The sequence below is a fragment of the Neomonachus schauinslandi genome, chromosome 14 (assembly GCF_002201575.2).
Source record: "Neomonachus schauinslandi chromosome 14, ASM220157v2, whole genome shotgun sequence".
Lineage (NCBI taxonomy): Eukaryota > Metazoa > Chordata > Mammalia > Carnivora > Phocidae > Neomonachus > Neomonachus schauinslandi.
Window position 1 is genome coordinate 74878936 of NC_058416.1, and position 22315 is coordinate 74901250.

At 47.2% G+C, this 22315-nt stretch overlaps 1 protein-coding gene across 1 annotated transcript; it reads left to right on the forward strand.

Moving 5' to 3' along the window:
* DAO (D-amino acid oxidase) lies at positions 1-17520 on the forward strand. Its single transcript, XM_021703552.1, has 11 exons — positions 1-26; positions 4820-5022; positions 7473-7587; positions 8815-8891; positions 9760-9825; positions 11251-11305; positions 12564-12668; positions 13551-13633; positions 14910-15027; positions 15694-15792; positions 17023-17520. Exons 2-11 carry the CDS (start codon positions 4829-4831, stop codon positions 17152-17154), a joined length of 1044 nt encoding a protein of 347 aa, XP_021559227.1. The 5' UTR covers positions 1-26; positions 4820-4828; the 3' UTR covers positions 17155-17520.
* The last annotated feature ends 4795 nt before the right edge of the window (positions 17521-22315 follow it).

A 22315-nucleotide genomic window follows, 5' to 3' on the forward strand; every position in this document is an offset into this window, starting at 1 on the left:
GTTTCTTCAGCAGTTGGGCAATTCAGGTGAGTTGGGGTGTCGGTGCACCAGGACTCAGGGTCCTCCCAGAGTTAAGGAGAAGGCTCCACATTAGAGCCCAAGGCGGGTGACAGCTCTGCGGCTAGGCAGGAACATAGGCAAGTGCCTTCAGCTTTCCAGACCTCCTTCTCCTCATCTGGAAGGCAGGGATCATAATCACCTCTTCCAGGGTTAGTCTGAGTATCAAAAGAGGCGATGAACAGAAAGTGCTTAGCACAGAACTCGGCACATAGCAAGTACTCAATAAATGGTCATGATTATTTGGGGACAGGGGGCTGGTAGCCTGGTTGTCAAGCATTTCTGTTCCTGTTAAGGGTAAACTGTGAAAATGTCAACGGCAGAAGAAGTACCCATATGGCACAACCCGATTTTGTTCATTCAAATACCTTGCCCGTGATTTGTTGATTTTTTTTAACAAGTCTCCTATTTTTTTGCTACACGCAAATAGCAATCAAAGGCACAATCTGCCCCAAATTCCTTTTGAGGGACAAAGGAGGTTATAAGCAAACAAACACGAGACTGAAAAGCAAGCAGAAAGCATCAGGTGCCAACTTACTGCCCACTGCCTAATAGTTATATAGCACGGTGCAAAAAGCTCAGATAGAACAGAGTCCAGATCCCAATGCTGCCCCACACTGGCTGCGTGACTTTGGGAGAGTGATTTCCCCTCCCTGAACCTCAGTCCCACGTCTGTAGAACCTCCCAGAGCAGTTGAGGGGATGAAGCAAGAGGACATCTGTAATGAATCTACACGTGTGTAGTGGCGAGTGGCAGATGCCCCAAATTCCCCTCCCGCCCCACACTTACGAACATGTTATAATTCCACACGCACGCAGATAAATGTGAGAAGCTCGGCAGCTTCCCGGATGCACACTCCAAGTTAAGGGTGCAAGATGCGGGAGAAGGGCAACACTAACAGGAACACCAGCAACAACGAGGAATGGCTGACCTAGCAATCGAGCCGCACGCGTGCAAGTCCACAAGTTCATTATCCACGTGCATGAGTGATTTTACCTGAGGCTGGATCTGTCAGATCCCACAGCTTGGCTTCTGCTTCTCAGAAGAAGCTCATGCATTTATACTGTACTCTAATGCACACACACGCGGTTGCTATAATCAGCATCAGATCTGAGTCCTGCAGTTTAAGATGACTAGCTTGGGAACCACATTTTTCCTTCTCAATTCTATGCCTACCAGCAACGCACTAAAAATTCGTACACACGTTGTATGTTATGGGTTCTTTCAATGCAGGACGCTGAAATATTTATTGGCTGTTTATTTTCACCTGTTCCGCCCTCTGATTTTTTTCAAATAGCATGATTTGCCAGCCTCGCATGGTGTTGTTTAGGGACATGGACTTGTGAGTCAGGCTGTGCCGGGCTCCGCTTCTCACCGCCAGCTGGGTGTCCGAGCCTCACTTGCTTCATCTGGAAAATGGGCATAATGATAACCCTGAAGGGTGTCAGAAGATGAAAGCAGATAAGGCACATACATTTCTTAGCGCAGGGACTGGAACAGGCTATATCAGGGCTATTGTTGTCTCTGTGTCGACAGTTCTTTTCCTGATTCAACCTATTCTTGCCCTTTCCGGAGACTTTTTCACCCCAAGACCCCACAATCCCTTTTATCACAAACACGTCATTTTGGTAGAGTCTCTCCGCTTTTCCGGGCCTCAGTTTCCCCATCTGTATGACAACGTCTAACTCATCTTTAGCATTTTACGCTCTGGAGAAACTGAGTCCCACGCTGTTACTTGTCCCTCTTTATCTTGGCATTTGGCTCCAGATGTTGTTCCGGGCGTCCCTCATGCTCTTCTCTTGGGCATGTGCCCCCGCTCCTAACCAGAGGCTTCGACACACCTGACCAGCCTGGTTATCGGAGACAGGCCGTGTGCCTGCTTTGCTTCAGGCCGAGGCCTCTTTCTTCCTGCCCAGAAACCTCTGGAGGGTTTTCACACTCTCCTTCTTGTCCCTCACAACCTCTACTATAGAAGCAGCTCCTCATTTTCTCCATCCTTTGCTGGTTTTCTAGGTGGCATGGGAATGGAAACAAAACAAAACAAAACAAAAAAACCTCAGGCCCTGGAAAAGGCAGAGCTGGGTTCACACCCCACCTTTCCTCCAACCCTTGTTATAACCTCAAATAACTTAGCTTCCTCTCTCTGTCCTTGGCCCCCACCTGTGAACTGGGACGGTGACAATCACTGCTGTCATTTATGAGCTCCCCAGCACTTAACCAGCATTTTCTCTTTTGATCCTCATAAGAACTTGATACATTCATTCATGCATTCATTCACTTGTTCACTCATTCATTCATCCATTCATTCATTCATTCATGAGTCCCTGCTATATATAGGCAAGGCACCATTCTAGGCCTTGGGGATAGAACAGAAGATAAAAGTCCCCGCCCGGGGCCCAGTCGGTTAAGTGTCTGACTCTTGGTTTTGGCTCAGGTCACGGTCTCACGGGTTGTGAGATCGAGCCCTGCATCAGGCCCCGTGCTTGGCAGGGAGTCTGCTTGAGCGTCTCTCCCTTTGCGCCCCGCCCCCCCCGCCCCGACTTGTGCACACACTCTTTCACTCTCTCTAAAGTAAATAAATAAATCTTAAAAAAGAAATGTCCCTGTCCTCCGGGAGCTGATATTTTGGTGGGGAGACAATGGGCAGGGAGCTTTGTCACCCTTAAAAGTCCACAAAAGAGGAAATAGAGGCTCAATCAGGACGAAAACTCATCCTTGTTTGCCCCAGGACTCTCCTGGTTTTCGCTCTCAGAGTCCACATCCTGGGAACACCCTCAGTCCTGGGAAACTGAGGAGATTGGTCACCCTCGCTCAGTTAAGTTAAGCGACTTGCCCAGGGTCACATGGCTGGGTGTGTGCCAGAGCCAGGCTGCGAACCCGGGTATGTCTGACCCCCAGCCTGGGCTGTTACTGCTGCCTCTTGGATTCATTTGGGGAATTTGGAAAGCCCTCTATTCTCACCTTCTTATTGTTAATGCACAAAAGTGGTCAACTCTCCTGAGTTATGCAGAGAGAGTCAGAAGGCCCAGAGAGGGGAAGTCACTTGGTCAAGGCCACACAGAGGGTCAGAAGTGAAGCCAGGTCTGACTCTCCCTTCTTCCTCTTCTCTTCCCCCCCCCCCCAAGTTCTTTCACCTTGTTATCTTCAAGATGCCCGGGGGACAGAAGGAGGTCACTACATACTGAGGGCCCTACTCTGTGCCAGGTGCGGCACCAGAAACTTCTGCCAAGCTGGTGGATTCATTTTCAGGGTGACCCTGGGAGGTCAGGGTTACTCTTAGTTTACAGATGAGGAGAGTGAATCTCCTGAGGCAAAGTAGGGGGGGAGGCGGGATGGGAGGAGGCTAGGGGTCCCTGAGAGGGTCCTGCCCCTGCAACCAAGCCTCGCAGCAGGAAGGAGAATGGTCCAGAGGAGAAATGCTTTTCCGTTTCCTGGTTTTATCTCCAACTTGGCTGCTGAAACCCCAACGGAGTCCAGTTCTTGTGGGCTGGAGCCATTTTCCCCTTTTACAAAACTAGGCCGTATTGAGAATGTCCTGCCGTTCAGGGCCACGGGGTTGCCAGGAGGCTTGGTCTGGGAAGAGGGCTGTGAGTGTAGAGGAGGGAAAGTTGAACTTGGCCCTTCCGGGCATAAAAAAGTCCCCTTGTTCTGCCTCAGCAGGAGCCCACAGGGTATTTCCCTGCTGTGTGGGGGCCCAAGCAGCTTCAAGGTCCAAAGCTGCTAAGCCTTTTAAACTTCTGAGGACCCAGCCAACCCAGCCCCCAAGGCCGGCCCTGAGCGGTTGTGCTGGAAGAACCGAGTTCTAAAGTCAGACTTTGCACCCACTAGGTCCCAGCTTGGTTCATAGTAGGTGCGCCGTAAGTGGATGTTGAGTTTACTTGAACCGAAATTAAATCCCGGCAGCATCACTTACTGGCTGTGTGACCTCAGGTAACTTACTTCGCCTCTCTGAGCCTCCTTTTCCTCATCCGAACAATGGGGCCAATAACCCCAGCCTCCTAAGAATGTGGGGCGAAGCACTTAGCCCTGGGGTCGGTACACAGTAGGTACTCAATGAATGTCAGTAAACTACTTCTTTTGCACTTGACCCTATGTTGAGGCTTTTACACTGGCCATCTTGTTAAAACTCCCATCTTTCTCCAAGGTAGACTGTTATTATCCCCCCCCCCCCCCCCCGTTTCCCAGAAGGTGAAGGCTCATGAGCATCTTGCCCAAAGTCAATGGCCATTAGGTGGCAGAGTTGAGGTATGAGATTTGAAGCTAGAGCCCATGGTCCTCACCGCAAGCCCCCAAGTCTACAGCCGGCCAGACGCTCCGCTCAGCCCTATTTATGTTCCTGGCTTGGGGCAGGGTCTTCGGGGGAGGCTGCCCAGCCAAAGCTGCATCACTCACCCGCTGACCCGTGACCTTGGGCAAGTTGCTTGGCCTCTCTCTGTTTCCATTTTTCCATTTCTGAGGGTCATTAAGAGGATCAGGTATAGAAGGGCTTGGCGGTGTCTGGCACTTTTTTTTTTTTTTTTAAAGATTTTATTTATTTATTTGAGAGAGAGCACATGAGAGCGGGGAGGGTCAGAGGGAGAAGCAGACTCCCCGCCGAGCAGGGAGCCCGACGCGGGACTCGATCCCGGGACTCCAGGATCATGACCTGAGCCGAAGGCGGTCGCTTAACCAACTGAGCCACCCAGGTGCCCCAATGTCTGGCACTTTCTAAGCCTTTCAGGGGACGGTGGTGATGGCACACTGCAACCTTTCCCCCCTGCAGGCTGGCACGATGCGCGTGGTGGTGATTGGAGCCGGGGTCATTGGGCTGTCCACTGCCCTGTGCATCCACGAGCGCTACCATTCAGTCCTGCCATCGCTGGACGTCAGGGTCTATGCAGACCGCTTCACCCCGTTCACCAACAGCAACGTGGCTGCCGGCCTCTGTCAGGCCTACCTCTCGGACCCCAGCAACCCACAGGAAGTGTGAGTGAGGGTCCCACAGGGCGGCCCGGGGAACTGGTGGGGCTGAGTTTGAAGAGGGGATGCTCCCTCTCAGGGTTCCCGTCACCAAGAACAAGCCCCTTGTCAAAGCTTAGAAGAAAATACTAATAAATAGTAAGGCCTACTATGTGCCAGACAAATGGAGGCTTTCCTCCATGCCTCCCCTAAACTGGGTGGCTGTGGATGCCATGTGCATAGATGGATCAGGAATACATGGTATTTTTTTTCCTAGTTTATTTATTTAAAGATCATTTTCATCTGATTTTCCCAGTGGCTAACAGGAAACAGAACTCTTTAGGGGCACCTGGGTGGTTCAGTCGGTTAAGCGTCTGCCTTCGGCTCAGATCATGATCCTGGGTTCCTGGGATCGAGCCCCACATCGGGCTCCCTGCTCAGAGGGGAGTCTGCTTCTCCCTCTCCCTCTGTCACTGCCCTTGCTTGTGCTCTCTCTGTCTCTGTCTCTGCTTCTCTCTCAAATAAATAAATAAAATCTAAAAAAAAAGAAAAAGAAAACAGAGGCCCTTCAAACTCCAGCAATAATTATAAAGAAGGACAAAATGCACTAAAGTCCTTGATACTGGGTATAGTAGGGAGCAATTTTGCCCTCAGACACGTATTTTTTTTCCATATATAAATTCATAAAAAGATCTTTCAGTTTATTTGAACTCATTCTAATTGCCATTTTTAACAGCTATATTTAACAGCTTAGAAATCTAGCTCCCCTGAATTTGCCCATTGTGACAATCATTTTCATTTAACAATTTCTTTTTTTATGTTTTTATTTTAGTTCCAGTTCGTTAACATACGGTGTTACATTAGTTTCAGGTGTACTATATACTGATTGAACGCTTCCATACATCGCCTGGCACTCACCACAAGTGTTTTCCTTAATCCCCATCACCTATTTCCCACACCCCCCACCCACCTCATCTCTGGGAACCATCATTTTGTTCTCTACAGTTAAGAGTCTCTCTCTCTCTTTCCCCCTTTGTTCATTTGTTTTGTTTCTTAAATTCCACATATGAGTGAAATCATAGGGCATTCGTCTATCTCTTACTTCGCTTGGAATTATACTCTCTAGCTCTGTCCATGTCATTGCAAAAGGCAAGATTTCATTCTCTTTTACGGCTGAGTAATATTCCACTGTATAAACAGACCACATCTTCTTTTTTTTTTTTTTTTTTTTAAAGATTTTATTTTATTTATTTGACAGAGAGAGACAGCTAGAGAGGGAACACAAGCAGGGGGAGTGGGAGAGGGAGAAGCAGGCTCCAGGCCGAGCAGAGAGCCCGATGCGGGGCTCGATCCCAGGACCCTGGGATCACGACCCGAGCCGAAGGCAGACGCTTAACGACTGAGCCACCCAGGTGCCCCAACAGACCACATCTTCTTAACCACTCACCAATTGATGGACACTTGGGCTGCTTCCGTATCTCGGCTATTGCTAATAATGCTGCTATGAACATCGGATGCACGTATCCGTTTGAATTAGTGTTTTTGTATTCTTCGGGGAAATACCCAGTAGTGTGATTGCTGGATCATAGGGTAATTCTAGTTTTAACTTTAAGAGGAACCTCCAGATCAGGAATACTTGTAAATGGGTGGATGGATGATCAGGTGTAGCAAAGACGTTGCAAAGGTTATTTTGTCTGTGTAGAAACCGCAAACTGCCGGCTGCTTCAGCAAAGAAGCCCCAAGTGTGTAATGACTCAAACAGAAGTTACGTTCTCCCATAAATTCCAGAACCGATGTTCCTGATCATTGGGTGGCAATTCAGGGGCCTGGGCTCCTTGCATCTCGCAGCTCTGCTGTCCTCCTCTGTGGCTTCTGATGTCACATCTGATGCCACAGTAACTGTGTCACCATACCTTCTGATGTCACTATGCTGTGCTTTTGGAAGGAGCACAGCATGAGGACGACATGTGTGGTCTTAGGGTACATTGGCCAGAATGCAGTCACATGGCCACACCTGGCTGCATGGGACTCTAGGCGATGTAGCCAGTTATGTGCCCAGGAAGAAGAGGAGGAAAGTGTTTGGGAGCAGCAAGCTAAGGTCTCCTGCTGGCATTTATATGGGGGGAGGGGGAGGTGCTTGGAGTGAGCCTGAACTGTGGGGCAGATCTCAAAGCAGGCCTAAGCCTTCATTTAAACTCGCAGCTACATGATCCCAAGCCCGAGGTGGGCTCCAAATGGTTGTGATGGATCATCCCTTGTTTCCCCTCTTCTCTTTCCTATTAGTGGGGAAATACTAGAAAGTCTGGGCTTAGGGAAGACCCATAGGCATTTGGGACGCTGCAGAAGTGAACGTGGTGGATTTCTGGATTTTGACATATCCCCACCAGCCTGGTCACAATCCCATGCAAGCCAACCCTCAGAGTTTTCTTGTCCAGCTCGGGGTATTAGGTGACCGAGAATCTGTGGGATCCTTCCAGACATTGGAACCAGCAGACCTTTGACTATCTCCTGAGCCACATCCATTCTCCCAATGCTGCAAACATGGGCCTGGCCCTGATCTCAGGCTACAACCTCTTCCGTGAAGATTTTCCGGTGAGTGAGGGGTTCTTGTTCACAGACCAGGGCTGGGAGCCTGAGTCTGGGGAGTACTTTGAGCCTTGTGGGTGACAGCCTCTTGCATTCAAATCAGGTTTCCTTTAAATTCTATTTATGCTTTAAAATTACTTTTGTTTCCAATTTTGTTCTTAAATTAGCAGAGACCAAAGAACTTTCTGATGAAACAGGGGAACTAGCCTTTGGTTGAGTCAAACCCAAACATGTCCTGTAGTGGTGACGATTTCATGCTGAAGTCACAAGGTTGCCTGTGTCCCTAGAGGTGCCAGGGCTTTTTGCCAAGATAGACTAAAACATTCATCATGGCACATGAGCCCTTACTATTTACCAGGCCCTATGTTAACTACCTTACGACTAGTGACTTATTTAATTCTCATAATAACCAACAAGTAAGTGCTATCATTAGCCTCTTTGTACAACGAGGAAATAGAAGCTCAGAGAAATGGAGTAACTTGCTCAAGTCACAAATCTCTTATGTGGCAGAACTGGGATTTGAACCCAGGCTGTTTGTGATCCCATGGTGCCTAATGCGTTAAGAAGGGCACAGCCTTGGGGGATGTTCTTAAGTTGCTGGAGGGATGGTTGGGCGGGGTTTCCAGAAACCCAGGCCAGCTCTCTAAGGCTGAGTCAGTGTTTAGCACCGGGCTACAGGCATCCCCCATATTATCTGTTCTCTTTCACTGGACCAAGAGTGATTATTAATTCCATTATACAGACGAGAAAATGGGAGTCTCAGAGAATTCAAGGTGGTCCGTGGGGAGGCCCAAAACTCCACCAGGTTGTCTGACCCTATGCTCAGCTGCCTCCCACCCTCACCCCTTGATATAACCCTCATTGTCAACAGTTTCTCTCCTATTTCTGACTCTTACCCTATCACTCGCCCTCAGCCTTTTTCTCACCCTGCCTTCGTATAGCATCATGGTTAAGACCATGGACTCTGAAGCCAAACTGTGTTGGTGCAAATCTCAGCTCCATTGTTTATTAGCTGTGTGACTTTAGACAAGTTGCTTAACCTCTTTAAGTCTCAATTGGCCCAGCTGTAAAAATGGAGATAAGAATAGTATGTATTTCATTGGATTGTTGGGGATATTAAATGGAGTGGTATAAGTAACATACTTGGAACAGTGCCTTACATGTGGTACACATTGTACAACTTTTTATTGACTTTCACCCATCCCTGGGCCTCCTTCTCTCCTTCCTTGGCAGGATCCGTCCTGGAAGGACACAGTTCTGGGATTTCGGAAGCTGACCTGCAGAGAGTTGGACATGTTCCCTGATTACAGGTGAGGTTGTTATGGGCAAAGGGGCTGAGGTGCTATGATTCAGACAGATCTGTCCAGAAGGCAACAGAAGATGGAGGTACCAAGTTTCCTATTCCACCCCAAGCCAAGAGCCACTGATACCTTGGATTCCTGCTGCTCTGTTCAGCTCCTTTGGAGAAGCCACCCACCCAATAAGGAACCTGGGCTAAGATGGTGGGGGATCACAGATCTGAAGCCCAGAAGCTCCATGTCCCTACTCTCTTTTGTAGATGAAGAAACTGAGCTTCAGAGAGCCTAAATGACTTCCCAACGTCACACAGCCAAGTGACCAAAATGGGATTCTAACCCAGTCTGTGTGACTCCAAACGCCTCTATTCTTTCCCTTGCAGCCTGATGTCTCTTTGGTCCTCCCTTCACCCCACCCCATGCCTGAATACCTTCTAAGAATGCACATCCGGTCTCCATGTGCACACCCCAATGTCAGGGATGGCTTTTCTGATAGAAAAAATTTCCTTGCACTGAAAACCAGTCCCCATTTGAACTTCACTCAATGGTCCTGGCTCTACCCTTGGGGGCCCCCTAAAGTGAGACTGCTCCCACCTCCATTTGAAAGTCTTTGAATATCGCTCTGATTCTGATTCTTTATTACCACTCTTTTTTTTTTTTTAAAGATTTTATTTATTTATTTGACAGAGAGACACAGCGAGAGAGGGAACACAAGCAGGGGGAGTGGGAGAGGGAGAAGCAGGCTTCCCGCCGAGCAGGGAGCCCGATGTGGGGCTCGATCCCAGGACCCTGGGATCATGACCTGAGCCGAAGGCAGACGCTTAACGACTGAGCCACCCAGGCGCCCCTCTTTATTACCACTCTTGCCTGTTTTTGACTCTAGCTATGGCTGGTTCAACACAAGCCTGATTGTGGAGGGGAGGAGGTATCTACCATGGCTGACTGAAAGGTGAGAATTTCAACTTTGGTTTAAGGAAAGCACCTCCCAAGGACCAGGGTGTCTACTGACAATTGTTCATGGGATTTGTTTTTGTATTGACCAACCCCAAATGTTAAAGGAAAACTCTTAGGCTTGGTGGGAGCTATCCTTGGTTCTGATCACTTCTGTATACTAAACCATGGTTTCCATATCTGATTGGGCATCAGAACCATCTGGGCAGATCTTTACATGTGATATTTATTACTGACCTCACCAAAATCCATAATGTTTGTGTAATGGTTTTAAATGGATTCTCGTAAGTTTTCCAGACATATTTACATCATCTGCAAAACATAAGTTGCCTTTTATTTTTATAACTCATTTTTTTTTCTTGTCTAACTGCTGTGGTAACTACCTCCAGAACAATGTTAACTAATACAGGGTATAGTGGTTGTCTCTGTCTTGTTTCTGATGTTAATAGAAATCTTGTAGTGTTCTAAATTAGCAAACATTAGCTTGAGAGACATATTTATATTTATATTCATATTAAGGAAGATTCCATATATTTCCTATGTTTTACTATTTTATTAAGATTTAAAAAAAATCTAGAATGGATTGCAGCTTTTATCAAATCACCTGAGGAGCTTTTAGAAATACAGATTTCAGGACCCCACTTTATATCTACTGAATCAGATCCTCTGGGGTGGGGCTTAGAAATTTGTGTTTTAAGAAGTTCCCTGAGTGATTCTAATTATCAGCCAGGTTTCGGAATCATTGCACTACAACATAGTTATTTCTCCTAATGCTAGGATACTTATGACTCATATCCAGCCTCTTCCTAGACAGAATATCCCCACTTTTTCTATCTTGAGGAAATAGTCCTGAGGTTATGCTTCACCTTTCATAGGGTTTACTTCCTGTTCTTTTGATGTTTCTCCTACATCTCTAATAATGACAGATATTTTTCCTCTGGGACATTTTGAGGGAGGGGTGGATGTCCCCAGTCCACCTTCCTCCTCATGCCTTGCTTCTGACAAAGGGGCGTTTAGCACTGGTCCAGCTCTGCCGCTCCTCCACCCTGCATCTCATTCCTTTTGATGTTACAAAGCAATGTGGTGGTAATAGGAAGAGTTTTGAACTAAGAGGCCTGGGTCTAAGTCCCAATCCCGTCATTAACTCACTGTATGACCTTCACCAAGGCTCTTTTCCCATCTCCATCTGCTGACAAGGGGCTTGAGCCATCTCAGTTTTCCCATGGGACATTTCACGGACCACTAGTCCATCAAGGTGCTTATGAACTGATCTGATCTGACTACACAGCCATTTTCTCAAGGAGCATCCTATGGGACTAACATCCACAGAAGTTTCTTTAGGGAACATCCCCCATGCCATCTCCTTGGAGAGATGGGACAAAGAACTGAATACTGGGCTTTTTGATGTGTCTGATCCCCCCAGGTTAACTGAGAGGGGAGTGAAATTCTTCCAGCAGAAAGTGGAGTCTTTTGAGGAGGTGAGTTGCAGGGCTGGAAGGGGCTGGATGTGGGAGAGAGGTGAGGAGGGGAGGCCTCTGCTCCCTGTTGCTGGGTTGGGGGTCCCTTGTCAGACTCCCAGGGTCCCCCTGAGGCCTGTGCCAGGCCTTTCTTGAATCCCAGAAGGACTCAAGCATTCTGTCTTGATGTTGGTGGCTGGAACAAAGGGATGGTAGGATAGTGGTGGACATTAGGGGCTAATCTACCTCTGAGCCTCAGTGGGTTTTAGGGCCAGAGAGTTGGCTGCCTCTTACATGTATCAGCTGCACTCCACTCTTGAGTTCCAGACACTTGGTTGCCTCCTACACAAATCAGGGTTAATGTTTCTGCAAAGTTAAAGCTCTTAGCTGACTTGGCTCCAGAGTAACACCGTCATCAATAACAATGATAGTAGCAGCTATCACCATCAAGCACTGGCTAAGTACCAGGAGCTTTGCTGTATAACTTCACTCAATCCTAGCACCTAGAATTGTACTTGGCATGTGAAGGTGCTTGGTAAATGCAGCTACTGGCATTATATAATGAGTACCTCCTCCGGGTTGAGCCCTGATGGGCACTTGGGATACATGGTTGACTCAGACACAGCCCTTATTCCCAAGAAGCTCACAGTCCAATGTAGCAAATGCTGGCTCTTGAATGACAACAATGCCTTGCAATGTGTGTGCCCCATGACAGACCTGTGAGGGGAGTCACTGGCACTGGGCTAGGGGTTTGGGTGCCCATCATGCTATACCCTTGAGCTGTCAAGTATCCCACACATGCACAGAGCCAGGGGTTCCACCATGCCTTTTGAAAATGCCTTGGCAGAGCAGAAGGCAAGAGAATGAAATAAAAAGGATTCAGAAGGAGGAAGAGAATTATCTCTGTGTCTGACTTCTTCTGGGAGGTCCCAAGAAGGTTTTCCCCCTTCCACAGTACTCCTTCCTGAGCACTTTCACATCCAGGGTCACATTGGATCCTCACACAGTCTAAGAACAGATATCACCAGCCCTACTTTATAGTGAAGGCAGCTGAGCCTTGAGGAGATGATGGAACATTTCTGAGGTCACATAGCAGGTAAATGGCGGAGCAGAGATTTGAAGTCCACTCCTTGGATTCCTCATTGAGCCTCCTCCGTGCTGTTCCATAGGGAGCAGAGAGCTGCAGGGTGGAGGGCAGAGGGAAAGAGGGGAGGGAAAGAGGGGCCCTACCAGGGCCTTCACCCCTTCCCATGCCACCTGCTCTGTTCGTTGCTGCCAGGTGGCAAGAGGAGGTGCTGATGTGATTATCAACTGCACTGGGGTGTGGGCTGGGGCATTGCAACCAGACCCTCTACTGAAACCAGGCCGGGGACAAATCATTAAGGTGAGTGTGAAGGTGAGGGATGGAACCTCCTGCTTTTCTTGATAGAGAGATTGTAGCTGCCTGCTTATTTCCTCTCCAAAGATAGAGGATGTGTTGGGGACATCTGTTAGAAGAGCCTCACAGATTTCAGGCAATTGACATGTTAAAGAAGCAAGAAGGACCAACATGACCCCTCCAAACATTCTCTTTCGGGTTTTTTTCATAATATAGCAAAGCATGCACGTATATGTTTTTACATATGTAGGAAGTGCATATTCCTGTATTATGATAAAAAGAGCAAACATTTATGGAGTGTTTATTAAGTACCAGGTATAGGCCGGAGCACTTTATTGTGCTATTAATTTAATCCTTACCAGAACCCTTTGAGATGAGTTCTATCATATTGCCATTGTTACTTTGCAAATGGGAAAACTGAGGCAGAGAGGAATTAGGTAACATGCACAAATTCACATGGTGGTGAGTTGTGGAATTGGGGTTAGAATCCAGATAATCTGGTTTAAGAGCCTATGTCTTGTAAACATCATCCCACATTGCTTCTCACTGTGTATGTGTGCATGTGTGTGAAGGATGCCCCTTTGTGGGCATGTGTGTATGTGTGCTTGTATGAGTGTTGGTGTGTTCCTGATGTGGGCTGAAGTGTATGTGTATTTGTACATGTATGCTGGGCTTTTCTGTGGTCATGTAGGTGAAAATGTGTGATATTTCAGGGAGCAGGGGTGGCTCTTCCTGCAAGGGCAAGCAGTCAGGGCAGACTTGGAGCAGAAGGGTCAGCAGAGGGCTTAGGGATTGGCTTTGCCACACTTGTCAGAACATCTAGGCGGAGAGGGGAGCAGAACAGTGATCCAACTTCCCCGATGAGACTTGTCTGCCCTCAATCAACAGGTGGATGCCCCTTGGATGAAGCACTTCATTCTCACCCATGACCCAGAGAAAGGCATCTACCAGTCCCCATACATCATCCCAGGGTAAGAATCTGACATCTTAGGGCAGAAGAAGGGGCACCTTCATGCCCTCTCTATGCTGCCCACCCCAGGCCCCTTGCTTAGTCGCTGCAGGTTTTTTCTTCCAATGTTTTCTAAGTGAGGTTGAGCCAGTAAATCCCTGGAAAGGCAGGACTCAACCTTAACAGGGTTCCATCTTGAACAAGTTTTTGGATGACTGTAGTGGTGATGCTGGAGACAAGGGTAGTGGGTGTGAGGGCAATGACACTGGAAGGTGTGAACAGAAATAACAGGAGTGTGGTGGGAATGGGGATCTGGGTTGATGGTGATAATGATATTAATGGGAGAAGTGATGATGTTCGTGAAGATGGTGGTCATTTTGATGGGATGACAATGTCTTGAGAGTGGAATGGTGATAGTGGAGATAATACTGTCATTGTTGGGAAAGTTCACAGGGGTGGTGATTAGGACAAGGATGGTAGAGTGCTGACATTAATGGGGGTGGCGTGGTGTTGAGGAGGAGGTTGATGATGATGGCAATGATTGGGAGTGGAGGCAGTATCTGGTGCTGATGGAGATGACGCTATCAATGATGTTAATAGTATGGTGGAGATGACAATCTCAAAGGCAGTGTTAATTCATGTTGATTGCAACATTAATGTTAAGTGGGGCTGTGCTATCTTCATGGTGATGTTAGTGGTGTGACAGAGATGACATTATCAATGGCAACATGAATGCTGGTGGTGGAAATGGCAAATGGGGCTGACGGTGATGACATATCCATGATAGCAAAGAAGGCAGTTGTGAAGATGATGTTGTTGACGTAAACGATATTTTTTCGTTTCATTAAGATGTAATTGACAAATGGTGCACATTTACAATGTACGTGACGATTTGATATATACATATATTGCGATATGATTACCACAATAAGGTTAGCTAACACATCCATCATGTCACATAATTACGATTTCCCTGTGTGTAGTGAGAACATTTAAGATTTACTCTCTTAGCGATTTTCAAGTATACAATACAGTATTGCTAACTACAGTCACCATGCTGTGCACTGGAAGAGACGACGATGTCGACAGTGACATTAATGGTGACAGTAGAGATGGTGGTGGGTGGTAATGACAGTGGCGATTGCAATGGTGTTGATGGTGGTGTTAGCAAGGAGGACCAGGCGGATGGTTATGGGGATTTAGGTAGAGACGGTTGGAAGGGTGAGCATGGCGATGGCTCCCATTTGTCTCAAAGGCTTCATTTCCCTTTGTCATTGACTCTCCTCACTTTTACCTAGGATCCAGGCAGTGACTCTGGGAGGCATCTTTCAGCTGGGGAACTGGAGTGAGGTAAACAACATCCAGGACCACAACACCATCTGGGAAGGCTGCTGCAGACTGGAGCCCACCCTGAAGGTAAGGTGGGGAGGAGTATTGGTACCCTAGACCAGGGTCTTGGCAGCTTGATCATGAGGCCCCTTGAGGATGGGAAGACACTGCCACTGGGATAATTGGGTAAATTTCTTCCAGCAAGGGACTGTGAAATACACCAGGATTTGATAATGCACAAGGAAGTCCTACTGTGAGCGGGTGACACCTATCTGTCCATGGCTAAGAGTTGCTGTCTTTTGAGATGCCAACCCTAAAAACACCTTAGTCTGTCTGCACAAGGAGCAGACACATTTGTCGTAGAAATCTCAGTGTTTGTCCTTTGTTTGTTTGTTTTGACATCTCAGTTTTTTCATTTGCCTGTTGGTGGCGATGACCGTGGTGATGTTGATGGTGATGAATATGCTCAGGATGGTGATAATGAGGGTGAGGAGGCATGACTGTTGACATCATGGTGGTGGCTGGTAGTGGTGGTTGATGGAAATGGGGTCATCGATAGAACTGGTAGTGATGTGGTAAGAATGACAATAATGATGTTGGCAGCTGATAAAGGTAGTGATGGTTGCGGCGGTTAATGAAAGTGATGGTGTTGGTGGTGATAATGAGACTCCAAAGCTAACTCTATCACCTAAAAATGGCAGCAGCAAAAAAAAAAAAATCTGGAGATGAATTATTAACACTCTTTTTTTCCAGGATGCAAAAATTATTGCTGAATTGACTGGCCTCCGGCCAGTACGCCCCCAGATTCGGCTAGAAAGAGAACAGCTTCGCTTTGGATCTTTAAACACAGAGGTATGCTCCCCTGGCAAGGAACGCAAAGTCCCCCCCTACCCCTAATAGGCTCTGGCATTTCCAGTCTTGCCTGACATCTGGCTTCACACAGCCGACTGGCAGGCCAGGACAACGCTGGCTAACATCCCTTCCTCTGTAAAGAAACTGAGGCTCAGGGATGTTGTAAAGGACTTGCTCAAGGTTACGGAGAGGGCGGTGCCCCTCAGTTTGTCAAAGCCTGTGGTCAGGCAGAAGGAAAACAGGTTACTGAGACATGAAAGACCTCCCTGAATCTCCCCTCCAGCTCTTTGTGATAGGTCCTGCTTCCCCCATGCTTCAGATGAGGATCCTGGGGATCTAAGACATGAAATCATTTGCCTCAGTCAGACAACTGGTGAGGAACATGGCTGGGATGTGGTTTGAATTTGCAGATGTCTATTCTGTGGCCGTTCCATCAGTTCTCTGGGGTCCCTCTTTCATGTTCCCTCTTCTGGGGTAGGAGCGGGGCTTCTTGAAATGGTGGAAGATGTCCTGGCTGAAGGAACTGACCTGACTAGGTGGTAGAGTCCCCACAGGAAAGCCATCCTCCTCATGTAGGTCATCCTTCCTCCCTTATGCCGGGCATGTGGGGTGTGTGTGTGTGTGTGTGTGTGTGTGTGTGTGTGTAGAACAGTTTTGTGTATAGGGGATGTATGTGTATGTGTGCTTGCATGCACACATGTACACACATACAGAGGAAAGAGTCACATATGGAGTCAAACTCCCTGCTGATGGTTTTAGCTTTAAAAAAGGCCCCAGGGGTCTTGCCTCTGTCCCTAGGACAAATTAGCATGCTAACCAGAGTCCCCCCGTATGGTGCCCTGGCTTTTCTTTCCTCCCGAGGTGGGTAGAAGAGTCTCTCTATTAACACAAGAGGTTTGGCATTCTGGAGCAGGATGGGAACAAGAAAGGTGATTTAGGGAACTTCAAACAATTTGATTGGGGGAGGGGAATCCCTGGCCTCAAGTTCTAGATGATTCTACTTTTTCTGTGCTGAGTGCAGAAAGCAGGTCCATTTCCTAAGCAAAAGAGAGTCTAGGGTGTTGACCTCCAGCTCCCCAAACAATCACCTTACTGGTGTTCCTGGGACCCCACCATCCTGCCAGGGAGCTGAGAGGCCCTCTGGTTCCCTCTGGCTTTGCCCAGAACTTTTCAGGGAGCTCCTGATTCTTCCAGGGCACTCCTGGCTACCTTCTCTCTTGCCTCTCCCAGGTCATCCACAACTATGGCCATGGAGGCTACGGGCTCACCATCCACTGGGGCTGTGCCTTGGAGGCAGCCAAGCTCTTGGGGAAAATCCTAGAAGAAAGGGAGTTGCTCAGGATGCCGCCACCCCACCTCTGAAAACACCACCTCCCCAAGGACTCCCTGCTCCCCTCAGCCAACCAATCAATGCACCCCCCTCTAAGCTGTCACTCACTCTCCACTTCCACCCTGGCTCTTTTCTGCAAGAAGCACAAGATGAGAGGGAATCCATAAGGTCCATTCCTGGAGGCAAGTCTGGCCCTACCTGGGGCTCCCTTTGATCACTGGGGTCTCTTTACCCACTCTGGGCCTGACAGAACGAAGAACAGCTGGGGGCTGACTTATTTTAAGTCCTCAGAAGAAAGGAAAGCTCAGAAAATCAAAGGGGCAAGCAGAAAATTGAGGATAATTGAGGTTAGGTAACTTGAGGACGAATTACATTAACATATTGAAGGTTCTGAAAAGTCCTGCAGCAAAGACATCTATTTGATGTTCTCTCATCCAGTCCTAAACTTATTTGGCTATGGAAACCTTTTTGCCCAGAGCACTGACGCCACAGAGTACACTTGAGGGAAGGCTGTGATAGATCTTGTTGCAGGAAGTCACATGCAGAGCTGGACTGTGGGGAGGCCGAACAGGTAAGGCCTTGAACTAACAACATGATACCCGTTCCACATCCAGGATTCCCAACAGCATCAGCAACCTGCTAAATGGCCCCATGAGCACCAGGTAACCTCTGAGGAGGGGTCGCCGGAGGAATCATCCCACAAGGAACCCCTTCATAGAGAACTGAACTCACCAAGCATAATCCTTGTTGGGGGGGGGGCAAACTTAATGTCTCTCTTCTCTTCTGGCTGGTACCCTCTGAGATGAAATGGACTTCTAGATGTTTTTGAAAGCCTTAAATGAACCTAGAGGGTACCTTAGCATCTTTATCCCTAATTATCTGCATCAGGCTCTGAGGTGGAATTTGCATCTGTCTGGGTTTTTGAGAAAGACCAGGGCCTGGAGGAAGCCTTCATGCATCTGGGACCCGTGGCACCCTAAGTGCTGTGACGAGGTCTTGACCAGCCCACGCCATGCCATCTACATCCACGCCATCACTCTCTGCTCCTTCCCATTCTGTGGCACCTGGTGGGGTCTTCATGAAGCATCTGCCATGATTTTGGCTGACACTGAGCTAAGTAGAGTGAGGGAGCCAAGATCTAAGTTAGAGTTCCTATCCTAATCATAAGAATAAGAATAAATTATTAATTATTATTATTATACCTAAAATTCATTGCATTCTAACTGGGCATCGGTGCTCAACTCTTGCACGCATTACTCGTGTAATGTGTAATCACACACACCTGCACCACGAAGTAGATCTTATTCCCATTTCATAGGTGAGCAAGGTACAGGGAGGGAGTTCTAGTCAACAGCTGGGAGGCGGTAGAAAGGAGATCCAGGGCCAGGCATTGGGTGATTCCAGCACCTCACTTTCAACCAGTGCACAACATCGAATCCCAGGCTGGGGATGGGGTGGGGTGGGGTGGGAATTCAGCTATGGAGGAAGCTGTTGAGCATCTTCCTCAACTATGTCTGCAGACACTTTAGAAGGAACTAGCTCTCTCCTCCTCATAGCCTCATTGGGTCAAGACTAGGGACTCGCACGAGATTGGGTGGGGGCATCTCCCTGTGCCTGGAGTGGAACACAGCATTCAGTTTCTGACCAAAGTGATGACTTTACCCAACCTAAAATTCCCCAGGGAGAGCGACCCCTACCTGTTAAGGTTAGGTTGTCAGCAGGAACCCGATAGAACTTAGAACACAATGAACTCAGAAAAATATACGGGGCCAGGAAGTCCACATTCACACCCTTCCTGTTCTTTTTGTAAATGGGAAGAACCTCTTTGCAATGTGGTTTCCTCTCAATTCTGCCTAAAATTCAGAGTAGAAGGAGCACGGGGAAAATTCCACAACCCACACGGCACTGGAGGAGGTTTAGCAATGCTTGATTTCTTCACTTTCCCTTCGCCTAACATTCCTGCTCCCTCCCTGAAGATGATCTGTAACTAATTTTTCAATGAATTCTTGGCAGCTTGATGAATTTAGACAGTATTATCTTTCCTCATTGAATTGTCTCGGCACTTTTGTCAAAAATCAATTGACCATAAATATATGGGTGTATTTTTTGGAATTTCAATTCTATTCCATTGACCTATGTCTATCCTTATGCTAGTACCACACTATCTGGATTACTGTAGCTTTGTAAAAAGTTTTACAATTAGGAAGTGTGAGTCTTCCACGTTTATTCTTCTTTTTCAAGTGGACTTTTTTTTTTTAACTCTTCTGGGTCCTGTGTAGCTCCATATGAATTATAGATCAATTTGGGGGGGTATTGATTGACACCTTAACAATTTTAAGTCTTCTGATCCATGAACATGGACTATTTCTCCATTTATTTAGGTCTTCGATTTCTTTAAGCTATGTTTCACAGTTTGTAAAAGGCTTGCCCTCCTTTTGTTAAATTTCTTCTTCTTTTTTTAATGTTTTATTTATTTATTCATGAGAGTCAGAGAGAGAGAGAGAGAGAGAGAGAGAGAGGCAGAGGCAGAGGGAGAAGCAGGCTCCCCGCCCAGCAGGGAGCCCGATGCGGGACTTGATCCCAGGACCCCAGGATCATGACCTGAGCCGAAGGCAGACCCTTAACCATCTGAGCCACCCAGGCGCCCCTTGTTAAATTTATTCTTAAGTGTTTTACTCTTTCTGATGGTATTGTGAGTGGAATTGTTTTCTAAATTGATGAATTTAGAAAGTGTTCTGTTCTCTGGCATGGTGGGGGTAGGAGGATTTGAAGTGGTTCATCATTGAGTATTCTTGATTAATTATGAATGCTTATCTGTGACATGTCTGTATGTTTAACTGTCAAAGAAGCAGAATATGGCAAAGTGACTAAAGTCTGACTGAAACCACTGAATCTTTGAAGAGTGAGAAGGGGCTTCTGGATTGGCATTCTGTATGCCTCCCACAACACTCTGCATCCCTCCAATAGGGCTCACATCACACTGTATCACAGTGATCTGTTTAGGCCTGTTCCCCCCCACTAGATCGTGAGTGCATGAAGATAAGGACCATGTCTTATTCTTTTTTTTGGATCCTCAGTATTGAGTATCATGCCTGATAGATACATGGTAGATACTCCATGCACACTGACCACATGCCATGACGTGCTCCATAATAGAGTTATAATGAACAGACTCAAGAGTTGATATACATGTTGATGTGGGTTCCAGAAAGGGCAGGCCAAAGCCACCTCCCTGACCCAACTTAATTGGACCAGGACTGGAACCAACATTCATCTGGTCCCATCAGCTTCCTCTTTTGCAAATTTGGAAGTGGTGCACTGAACAGCTGAGTCAGATATGTTTGCAGAGCTGAGTCAGGGTGAACGGAAACCGTATGCTTGATTAGGCATATGCAGCAGCCACAAGGAGGCAGAAAGAAGCCAGTCTATAGAGAAGGGTGGAAACAGGCCACAGCTCCTGAGAGGGGGCTGCCTTGGGCTCCGGTGGTTCCTTGGGTCTGGTTCTGTTTGTGAAGCCAGGCTGCACTTTATTTCTGAGATTTTTCTAATCTCTCAGAGGTGCCAACTGGCAGCCCATCAGTGAAACCTGACCTGCAGTTGAATTGTATGGGCTCACACATCACTTAAAAGTTTTTGATCCAACATACTAAAATTTGGAAAGTTCATGTAACAAGCCAGATTCCCATCTTGAAAATTGGGAGCTCCCACCATGCAACAAAATCAGGTAGGTTGAGCAATAGCTGCCCCCTTTGGAGAGGTCTATGCTTCTCACTCTACCACAATTCTTCCCTCTTCCTGTTGTTCCTTACACCTCTGTTCCACTCACTTATGCTCCCTGGCTGTCCCCTGGAGGAAATTAACTACCGATCCCAGCCTTATAATAAAGTGGTACTTCTTCATTTGAATTAACCCAAGTCTAATTTCTGTTCCTTGTAATTAAAACAGCCTTGATGAGAGCTCTGTGGCAGGGCTCCTCTTGACCATCCCCCATCACCATTCTTCTTTCTTCATGCTAACAGAATCCCAATGTTGTGTTCAAGAAGCTGTGGGCATCCCTTGATCCTGTGGGAATGAGGCCCTTCCTTCTCCAGCTCTGGGGGAAGACTCATGCTTTTAGATTCAGATCTTTTAGCAAGGAAACTTTTTGTGACTGTTCCTTCCCCATTCTACCTCCTTTGGAAAAATCTGATATCCAGTACCTTGGCAGCCATCTTGGGGTCATGAGGTTTCATGCATAGGGTTAAATGGCCAACATGCAGAGGAAAGTGGAGAAGAAAAACAAAAAGAAACTGGGTTTTTGATGACATTGTTGAGCTGCTGAGCCTTCCTTAGAACGGCCTGATCCTGGGCTTGTTGTTAAATGAGGAATTAATGTTCAAATGGGTAAGCCATTATTGACTGGTTTTATTTGACTGGTTTCAAATGGGTAAGTCATTATTGACTGATTGCAGCTCACTGCTATCCTAGACTAGTTTACTAGTAGTAACCAAGGGAGACTCTTGATCTCACCCTTCAAGGCTCTCTGTTACTTAACATTTGCCCAAAATAATGAATATCCATATTCATTTCAAAGTCCATCCCTAAGATACTTTTACGTTATTGCCAACACATCTCACTTCCGTGTTCTAAGAATACTCGGAATAAGGGAAAGAAAGAAACTACATAGCCTTAGCTACGTTGACTGTCTTTCACCATTTTCTGACATCTTTCCTAACACTGAGAGAAACAGATGACATTTCCATTAATGGAAACAGGAGCTTTTGGAAAGTTCGAAATTAGATATAAATGTCTTCTGCTAAAGGCCTTGTATATTCCAGAGCTTGGACAGCTTTAGTGGCAGCTCTTGCATCATTCAATAATACTGGTTTTTTTCCTAAGGGTAGGCAATTTAGAAGGCAAAGACTTTTAAACTTTTATTTTCTCAAGAAGAGAAAGCCCTCAACTGTAAGCCTCTTTACCCCAGGGCCTGGAAAACATTCCTTCCCACCAAGCATTACAGGCAACAGCATTCCCCCAGCCCCCAGTTTTTCCAGGTTATTTGAGGGTGAAGGGAATGGACATACAAGTCTGGCAGTGTCTGACTAGCTGTAAGGCGGAAGGGAAGGGAAGGGAAGGGGAGGGGAGGGGAGGAGGGAGTAGGGGAGGCAGGCGGGCACAATTCCCAGGAGGCAGGCCCCACAGTCACGCACAGAC

What these genes read in the sequence shown, in the direction of transcription:
- DAO (XM_021703552.1), top strand. Translation starts at nt 4,829, where the DNA reads ATGCGCGTGGTGGTGATTGGAGCCGGGGTCATTGGGCTGTCCACTGCC. An exon ending in AAGTGGAGTCTTTTGAGGAG is followed by an intron (nt 11,306 to 12,563) that starts GTGAGTTGCAGG and finishes CGTTGCTGCCAG; the next exon opens with GTGGCAAGAGGAGGTGCTGA. An exon ending in GACTGGAGCCCACCCTGAAG is followed by an intron (nt 15,028 to 15,693) that starts GTAAGGTGGGGA and finishes CTTTTTTTCCAG; the next exon opens with GATGCAAAAATTATTGCTGA.